At 48.0% G+C, this 9,918-nt stretch overlaps 1 protein-coding gene across 2 annotated transcripts in view; it reads left to right on the forward strand.

Moving 5' to 3' along the window:
- The window catches only part of TAPBP (TAP binding protein), a 15,043-nt gene that overhangs the window by 2,943 nt on the left and 2,182 nt on the right, over positions 1 to 9,918 (forward strand). Inside the window, exons 4-7 of one of the 2 annotated variants that reach the window (XM_023212498.2) lie at positions 6,541 to 6,939; positions 7,289 to 7,630; positions 7,710 to 7,799; positions 7,940 to 8,288. In XM_023212498.2, the coding sequence (XP_023068266.1) occupies positions 6,541 to 6,939; positions 7,289 to 7,630; positions 7,710 to 7,799; positions 7,940 to 8,154 (1,046 nt within the window). In that variant the 3' untranslated portion in view covers positions 8,155 to 8,288. Of the gene's footprint in view, positions 1 to 6,540; positions 6,940 to 7,288; positions 7,631 to 7,709; positions 7,800 to 7,939; positions 8,289 to 9,918 lie in introns of those variants that run through there. The other variant, XM_023212499.3, reaches the window with a different exon arrangement.

Below are 9,918 nucleotides of genomic sequence, written 5' to 3' on the forward strand. Positions count from 1 at the left end.
TCTATCTATCTATCTATCTATCTATCTATCTATCTATCTATCTATCTATCTATGTTTGAGACAGAGTCTCCCTCTTATTGCCCAGGCTGGAGTGCAGTTGCAGTGGCATGATCTTGGCTCACTGCAACCTCCGTCTCCCAGGTTCAAGCAATTCTCGTGCCTTAGCCTCCCCAGTAACTAGGATTACAGGTGTGTGCCGCCACGCCCACCTAATTTTTGTATCTTTAGTAGAGACAGGATTTCACCATGTTGGCCAGGCTGGTCTTGAACTCCTGACCTAAGGTGGTCTGCCTGCCTTGGTCTTCCAAAGTGCTGGGATTACAGGCGTGAGCCACTACGCCCAGCCTGCTGTGCTGTTTCTTTTCAAGCATTTTTGCTTGATTTGGGATTTAAGAAAATGAAAGCTGTTGTGCTGATGTATAATTAGAAATGAAATCTCTCCAGGGTCAAAGATCATTGGTAATTTTGCTAATATACATTTATACTTGTCTTATCAAATATTTTAAAATGTTTGTTGACAAATATACTTATTTATTTATTTGAGACAGGGTCTCCCTCTGTCACCCAGGCTGGAGTGCAGTACAGGCTGGAGAGCAGTGGCATGACCTCAGCTCGCTGCAACCTCCACTTCCGTGGCTCAAGTGATCCTCGTGCCTCAGTTTCCTGAGTAGCTGGGACCACAAGCATGTACCACCGTGCCCAGCTAATTTTTGTATTTTTATTTGTAGAGATGGGGTTTCATCAGGCTGCCCAGGCTGGTCTTGAACTCCTGGGCTCAATTGATCTGCCTACCTTGGCCTCCCAAACTGCTGGGATTACAGGTGTGAGATGCCTGGCCCCAAATACATTTTTTTTTTTTTTTTTTTTTGAGACAGAGTCTCACCCTGTTGCCCAGGCTGAAGTGCAATGGCGTGATCTCTACTCATTGCAACCTCTGTCTCCTGAGTTCAAGTAATTCTCCTGTCTCGGCCTCCCGAGTAGCTGAGACTACAGGTGCCCACCAGCACGCCCAGCTAATTTTTGTATTTTTAGTAGAGACAGGGTTTTGTCACGTTAGCCAGGCTGGTCTCGAACTCCTGACCTCAGGTGATCCACCCACCTCAGCGTCCCAAATTGCTGGGATTACAGGCGTGAGCCACCATGCCAGGCCTATACTTTCTTAATATACTTTGTGTATATTAAGAAAGATACATTCTCACCATTCTTTTAAAATATTACTGAGCCAGGTGAGGTGACTCATGCCTGTACTTCTAGCACTTTGGGAGGTCTAGGTGAGAGGATCATTTGAACTCAGGGGTTTGAGACCAGCCTGGGCAACATAACGATAACTTGTCTCTACTAAATATTAAAAAAATGCTGGGTACAGTGGCTTACATCTGTAATCCCAGCACTTTGGGAGGCTGAGGTGGGCAGATCACCTGAGGTTGAAAGTTCAAGACCAGCCTGACCAACATGGAGAAACCCCGTCTCTACTAAAAATACAAAATTAGCTGGGCATGGTGGTGCATGCTTGTAATCCCAGCTACTCGGGAGGCTGAGGCAGGAGAATTGCTTGAACCCGGGAGGCGGAGGTTGCCATGAGCCAAGATCATGCCATTGCACTCCAGCCTGGGCAACAAGAGTGAAACTCCATCTCAAAAAAAAAAAAAAGGTTGGGTGTTGTCCCAGCTACTCTGGAGGCTGTGGTGGGAGGATTGCACCTTCGATGGGTGACAGAGTGAGACCCTGTCTCAAAAAATAAAAGAGTTAAACTGTAAAACCTTTAGGTTTTGTTTATTTTAATTTTTTTTCTTTTCTTTTTTTTTTTTTTTGAGACAGAGTCTCGCTCTGTCGCCCAGGCTGGAGTGCAGTGGCGCGATCTCGGCTCACTGCAAGCTCCGCCTCCCAGGTTTATGCCATTGCTCCTGCCTCAGCCTCCCGAGTAGCTGGGACTACAGGCGCCCGCCACCTCGCCCGGCTAGTTTTTTGTATTTTTTTAGTAGAGATGGGGTTTCACCATGTTCGCCAGGATGGTCTCGATCTCCTGACCTCGTGATCCGCCCGTCTCGGCCTCCCAAAGTGCTGGGATTACAGGCTTGAGCCACTGCGCCCGGCAATTTTTTTTCTTTTAAATAGAGATGGGGTCTTGCTCTGTTGCCCAGGCTGGTCTCAAACTGCTGGGTCCAAGTGATCCTCCCATCTCAGCCTCCCAAGGTACTGGGATTACAGGTCTGAGCCACCCTGCCCAGCCAGGTTTTGTTTATTAATCCTGTGAATTTTTTGTTTTTTTGCGATTGGGTTTTGCTCTTGTTGCCCAGGCTGGAGTGCAATGGCATGATGTCAGCTCACCGCAATCTCCACCTCCCAGGTTCAAGTGATTCTCCTGCCTCAGCTTCCCAAGTAGCTGGGACTACAGGCATGCACCACCACGCCTGGCTAATTTTGTATTTTTAGTAGAGACGGGGTTTCTCCAGTCTGGTCTCAAACTCCCAACCTCAGGTGATCTGCCCGCCTCGGCCTCCCAAAGTGCTGGGATTATAGGCATAAGCCACTGCACCCGGCCTGTGGATCTTTTTTTTTAGCAATTCAAAAGTATGTTTCTGGATTTTGACAAACTAAGTGAAACTGCATACTGTTTTTACTCTACTGAACAATTCCATGAAGCTGAGAACAGTTTAACTTTATAGGCCTCAGAAGCTAGGACTAAAAAGAACATACAGATAATAACAAGAAGAAAAAGATTACTTCTACCCGAAGGACCTAGACATTTCTGGGAAGAAATAGCAGTGAAAATGACCTTAAAGTACATGGAGTATTTAGATCACAGGTCTCCAATCTTTTGGCTTCCCTGAGCCACACTGGGAGAATAATTGTCTTGGACCACACATAAAATACATGAACACTAATGATTGCTGATAAGCTAAAAAAAATTGTGAAAAAATCTCATAATGTTTTAAGAAAGTTTATGAATTTATGTTGGGCTGCATTCCAAGCCGTCCTTGGCCGCATGTGGCCCGTGGGCTAGAGGTTGGACAAGCTTGATAGATGTTTGGGAGAAAATGGGAAAGACATTGTAAACTGAAGGGACCTCATGACCAAAGCAAAGAGATGCCCAATGATGACCACTTCTACTAGGCACAAGGAAGGGGTTCTATGTGGCTGGTTTGTAGGGTGCAGGAGAAGTCTGGAAGGGTGGGTTGGGGCTGAATGTTCAAATACCTTGAAAGCTGGCCTTTGTTCTGTAGGTAAGAGTGAACCATCAGAAGTTCTTTTGGAGGGCTGGTTGTTCTAAAAAGCCTGTTTTTTTGTTTTTTGTTTTTGTTTCTTTTTTGAGACGGAGTCACGCTCTGTCACCCAGGTTGGAGTGCAATGGCGCAATCTCAGTTCTCTGCAAGCTCCGCCTCCCAGGTTCACGCCATTCTCCTGCCTCAGCCTCCCAAGTAGCTGGGACTACAGGCGCCCACCACCACGCCCGGCTACTTTTTTGTATTTTTTAGTAGAGATGGGGTTTCACCATGTTAGCCAGAATGGTCTCTATCTCCTAACTTCATGATCCGCCCACCTCGGCCTCCCAAAGTGCTAGGATTACAGGTGTAAGCCACCGTGCCCAGCCTAAAAAGCCTATTTTTATTATGTACATATTTATTTTTTGAGACGGAGTTTCACTCTTGTCGCCCACGCTGAAGTGCAATGGGACAATCTTGGCTCACTGCAACCTCTGCCTCCTGGGTTCAAGCAATTCTCCTGCCTCAGCCCCCCAAGTAGTTGGGATTACAGACACCTGCAAGCACACCCAGCTAACTTGTTTTTTGTATTTTTAGTAGAGATGGGGTTTCACCACGTTGGTCAGGATGCTCTCGAACTCCTGACCTCAGGTAATCCACCCGCCTCAGGCTCCCAAAGTGCTGGGATTACAGGTGTGAGCCACCATGCCCAGAAAAAACTTGTTATTTTACTTGATTCTTTTAAAAGACAGACAAAGGTCAGATCTTTGGACTAGTGGGGAAAATACCAGTTAAATGATTTTCCCAAGTTAACCAGCAAGTCCATGACAATGATGAAGGTAATGAAAACAGTAACAGCTAACATTTATCAAGTATTTTCTATATGCCAGGCCCTGTTCTAAGCACTTTATATGCATAATCTCATTATTCCTCTCAACAACCATAGGCCGTAGGTTTTAATATTATCCCTATATTGCAGATGGAGAAATATGGGACACAAACCAGTTAAATAATTTGCCCAAGGACACACAGTGTGTAAGAAGCAGAGCTAGAGGCCAGGCGTGGTGGCTCACACCTGTAATCCCAGCACTTTGGGAGACTGAGGCAGGTTTACCACCTGAGGTCGGGAGTTTGAGACCAGCCTGGCCAACATGGTGAAACCCTGTCTCTACCAAAAACACAAAAATTAGCTGGGCATGGTGGCGGGCGCCTGTAATCCCAGCTACTCAGGAGGCTGAGGCAGGAGAATCACTTGAACCCGGGAGGCAGAGGTTGCAGTGAGCCAAGATCGCACCACTGCACTCCAGCCTGGGTGACAAGACCAAAACCCCATCTCAAAAAAAAAAAAAAAAAAAAGCAGGGCTAGAAATTGAACCCAGGCCATGTGGCTTCAGTCTGTGCCTTTATCGACTAACTTCCTAGGTATTTGGGATTTTTATTTTATTTATTTATTTATTTATTTATTTATTTATTTATTTATTGAGACAGAGTCTCATTCTGTTGCCCAGGCTGGAGTGTAGTGGCATGATTTTTCGCTTACTGCAAACTCTACCTCCCAGGTTCAAATGATTCTTTCATCTCAGCCTCCTGAGTAGCTGGGACTACAGGTTCCTGCCACCACACCTGGCTAATTTTTGTATTTTTAGTAGAGATGGGGTTTTGCCATGTTGGCCAGGCTGGTCTTGAACTCCTGACCTCAGGTAATCCACCCGCCTCAGCCTCCCAACGTGTTGGGATGAGCCACTGCGCCCGGCCATATTTGGGATTTTTTATTTTGAAATGGAGTTTCCCTCTTGTTGCCCAGGCTGGAGTGCAATGGCACAACATCGGCTCACCGCAACCTCCACCTCCTTGGTTCAAGCAATTCTACAGCTTCAGCCTCCCAAGTAGCTGGGATTACAGGCATGCGCCACCACACCCGGATAATTTTGTATTTTTAGTAGAGACGGGTTTTCACCATGTTGGTCAGGCTGGTGTCAAACTCCCAACCTCAGGTGATCCACCCGCCTCAGCTCCCCATCTGGTGTAACCAGCCACCGCGTCTGGCCCATATTTGGGATTTTTAAACAGGTAAATGATGGGATCAGACTTGTAGTCACCTTGTTTGGCTACAGTGTGAAGGAGGAGTTGAAGGAATAGGGAGATCAGATAGGAGGGCTGTTGTAATTGTATAAATGTACATTGATGAGAACCTGAGTTGGAAACAGATATGAGATCTGTTAGGTCCTGGTGGGGAAAGCACATAGCACATAATTTTTGACAATTTGCTTGTCTATCATTGGACTATAGGCAATTTGAGGGCAGGGACTGCCTGTCTTGTTCACCATTCTGTCTTCTACCAGGATACTTTGAACGTCTTCAGTGCTCAATAGTTGCTGAATGAATAAATGAATCTGAGTAACTCCAAGGGTTTGCTGTTAGTGTCTGGTGGGCTTGGTGATCATTCATCAAAGACAGGGAAGATGGGCATTGGAGCAGGGTGGGGAATGTTGCAGAGATGCTATTGATTTGAGGTATGCTAAGTTAGGTGTAACTATAGCAAACGTGTGTAGACTGTGTTCCAGACAGTGTTCTAAGCACCCTTGATATTTAGGTGTCTCTGTTATCTAAAATTGGGAACTGAATAGACTTCAGTAGCAAGAGGTATTAATGATTTAACCCTCACAACAACCTCATGAAGTAGGTACTATTATTATTATCAACTTTTAATTTTAGAGATTAGGAAGCTGAGCCATGGAAAAATGAAGTGGCCCAAGGCCATATAAATAAGCTGCAGAGGGGATTTGAGCCAGGTCAGCCAGGCTCCAGGCACTTAGCCACTGCACTGTACTGCTTCAGTAGAGCATAGAGGTCTGTGCTCAGGTCTAGGCTATAGCTGGAACCTTCTAGAGTCAGTAAATATTCTGTACAGCACCACAGGACTGACAGTCATGGCTCAATCATTGTCTTCACCCGTAATCAAGAAAGGCCTGGTTCCTCAAGGGTGGTGCTTGGAGATAGAGTGGTTCAGGTTGTGTCAGAAGTGACCTTGGATTCTGCAGTCCCGAGCTTGAGTGTGCTGTGTGTTCAGAGTAGGCTTCAAAGGCCATATACCCTCATTGCCCCTACTCACCACCCCTAGACCTCTCTGCTCACCCTCAGCCACACTAGGTGCCACTCAGTCGCAGAGCAAAAGGAGTTTGCAGGGAGGACTAGGAAATGGTATCAGAAAAGGTGTCCTCTGAGGGGTGGGTAAACTGCAGTTTAGTCCTCCCCAATAACTGCATTTCTCTATTTTTTTCTCCTTCTTTTTCTCCCTCATGCCCCTCCCAACCCCTCATCTCCCTATCTTCCTCAGTGGTACTGACTGTCCTCACCCGTACCCCTTCCCCTCGAGTGAGACTGGGACAAGATACTCTGCTGGACTTGAGCTTTGCCTATATGCCCCCTACCTCTGAGGCCGCCTCATCTCTGGCTCCGGGTCCCCCTCCCTTTGGGCTAGAGTGGCGACGCCAGCACCTGGGTAAGGGACATCTGCTCCTGGCTGCAACTCCTGGGCTGAATGGCCAGATGCCAGCAGCCCAAGAAGGGGCCGTGGCATTTGCTGCTTGGGATGATGATGAGCCATGGGGCCCATGGACCGGAAATGGGACCTTCTGGCTGCCTAGAGTTCAACCCTTTCAGGAGGGCACCTATTTGGCCACCATACACCTGCCATACCTGCAAGGACAGGTCACCCTGGAGCTTGCTGTATACAGTGAGTTGGGGGACAGAGGTCTCCAGGGGTAGAGGGTGGGCACTGGATTGTGGGGACTGTGATGGGGGAGGGATGATGGAGAAGAGGGTGCCTGGGTAAGTACGTAGAGATAGAAACGGATTCCTGGGAGTCAGAGGGGTAATGGGAGGCTAGAAGGTTCCTGGGAATTTGAGGGGCTTTGGCATGGGTATTTCTGTGATGCACCAATGGAGAGACAGTGGGTTCCCCATTTCAGGAGAAGAAACCCGACCTTCTTTAGTTCTAAGGAAGCCAGAAGGCAAACTGAGGGTCTCTTAGGGAGGACAGTATGGACTGATTTCCCTATGCTCATTTCGTCCTCTTTCCCCAGAACCCCCCAAAGTGTCCCTGATGCCAGCAACCCTTGCATGGGCCGCCCCAGGGGAGGCACCCCCGGAGTTGCTCTGCCTTGTGTCCCACTTCTACCCTCCTGGGGGCCTGGAGGTGGAGTGGGAACTCCGGGGTGGCCCAGGGGGCCGCTCTCAGAAGGCCGAGGGGCAGAGGTGGCTCTCGGCCCTGCGCTACCATTCCGACGGCTCTGTCAGCCTCTCTGGGCACTTGCAGCCGCCTCCAGTCACCACTGAACAGCATGGGGCACGCTATGCCTGTCGAATTCACCATCCCAGCCTGCCTGCCTCGGGGCGCAGCGCTGAGGTCACCCTGGAGGTAGCAGGTAAGAGCTGGGAGCTCCGCGGAGCCTGAGCCAGCACCCGGGAAGACAGGAGCTCACTCTCATCCCTTCTGCCTGCCAGGTCTCTCAGGACCCTCCCTCGAGGACAGCATAGGCCTTTTCCTGTCTGCCTTTCTTCTGCTCGGGCTCTTCAAGGCGCTGGGCTGGGCTGGTGAGTGTGAGCCCCACCCTGACCATGACCTGAGGCTGGTGGACTTTTTCCCCCTCTACTCCCAGAAGCCTGATACCCATCCCTCTGCCCTCCACCTCTACCACTCCGGCATCCCATCCCTTCTCAATCTTTTCCCACAGCTGTCTACCTGTCCACCTCCAAGGATTCAAAGAAGGTACATTGCTCCACCACTTTGTATCTTTCCCTTGTCACTTTATCTCCTCATCCTATCTCAAAACCCATGGAGGGAGGCTGCTGGTGTGGTAGGCAGAACCTAGGCTTGGAATTCACACTGATCTGGGTTAAAACCTGGCACTATATCCTAACTGTAGGATTCTTTGTGCATGCTACTTAATCTATATCTGTTTCCTTGGGTGTAGGGATTTTAAAAAGTTACTTAGGCAGTGCTGTCCAGTAGAAAGATAATGCAAGCCACATATGTAAATTTAAATAATCTAGTAGTCACATTAAAAAAATAAGCAGAAACAGATAAAATTAACTTAATAATATACCTTATTTAATCTAATAATTCTGGTCCCTTATCTGAAATGCTTGGGACTAGAAGTGTTTTTGGATGTTGGATTTTTTTCAGGCTTTGGAATATTTGCACAAATAGTATCTTTGGGATCACACCCAAACCTAAACACAGAAATCATTTATGTTTCCTATACACATTATACACATGGCCTGAAGACTTTGTTTTCTTTTCTTTTTTTGAGACAGAGTCTCTGTCGCCCAGGCTGGGGTGCAGTGGTGTGATCTCGGTTCATTGCAACCTCCACCTCCCGGGTTCAAGCAATTATCCTGCCTCACCCTCCCGAGTAGTTGAGATTACAGGCACCCACCATCATGCCCAGCTAGTTTTTGTATTGTTAGTAGAGACCGGGTTTCGCCATGTTGGTCAGGCTGGTCTCGAACTCCTGACTCAGGTGATCTGCCCACGGCCTTGGCCTCCCAAAGCGTTGGGATTACAGGTGTGAACCACTGCACCCAGCCACAATATTTTTAATAATATATGTGATCCATCACATGAGGGCAGCTGTGGGATTTTCTAGTGGCATCATGTTGGCACTAAAAAAATTTCAGATTTTAGAACATTTCAGATTTTAGATTTTTGGACCGGCGATACTCAACCTGTACATCCAAAATATTATTGCAACATGTAAACAATATAAGAAATTACAGGCCATGCATGGTGGCTCACGCCCGTAATCCCTGGACTTTCGGAGGTCGAGGTGGGAAGATCACCTGAGGTCAGGAGTTCGAGACCAGCCTGGCCAACATGATGAAACCCCGTTTCTACTAAAAATACAAAAAATTAGCCAGACGTGGTGACGGGCCCCTGTAATCCCAGCTACTCGGGAGACTGGGGCAGGAGAATCGCTTGAACCTGGGAAGTAGAGGTTGCAGTGAGCCGAGATCACACCATTGCACTCCAGCCTGGGAGACAAAAGCAAAACTTTGTCTCAAAAAAAGAAAAGAAAAAGAAAAGAAAAAGAAATTACAATCTCGGCCAGGAGAGTTGGCTTACACCTGTAATCTCGGCCAGGAGAGTTGGCTTATGCACTTCGGAAGGCTGAGGTGGGCGGATCACCTGAGGTCAGGAGTTCAAGACCAGCCTGGCCAACATGGTGACACCCCGTCTCTACTAAAAATACAGAAAAATTAGCCGGGCATGGTGGTGTGCACCTGTAATCTCAGCTACTCAGCAGGCTGAGGCAGGAGAATTGCTTGAACCCGGGAGGTGGAGGTTGCAGTAAGCCGAGATCACACCACTGCACTCCAGCCTGGGCAACAGAGGGAGGCTCTGTCTCAAAAAACAAAACAAAACAAAAATTAGCTGGGCACGGTGGCACACACCTATAGTCCCAGCTACTTGCAGAGCTGTGGCAGAAGGATCGCTTGAATCTGGGAGGTCGAGGCTGCAATGAGCCAAGGTTGTGCCACTGTACTCCAGCCTGGGTGACAAAGTGAGACCCTATCTCAAAAAAAAAAAAAAAAAAGAAAAGAAAAGAAAAGAAATTGCAGCCCTTTTTCCACCCTAAGTATTCAAAAGCAGGTGTTGGCCGGGCGCGGTGGCTCAAGCCTGTAATCCCAGCACTTTGGGAGGCCGAGACAG

This window comes from Piliocolobus tephrosceles, chromosome 5, assembly GCF_002776525.5.
Source record: "Piliocolobus tephrosceles isolate RC106 chromosome 5, ASM277652v3, whole genome shotgun sequence".
NCBI lineage: Eukaryota > Metazoa > Chordata > Mammalia > Primates > Cercopithecidae > Piliocolobus > Piliocolobus tephrosceles.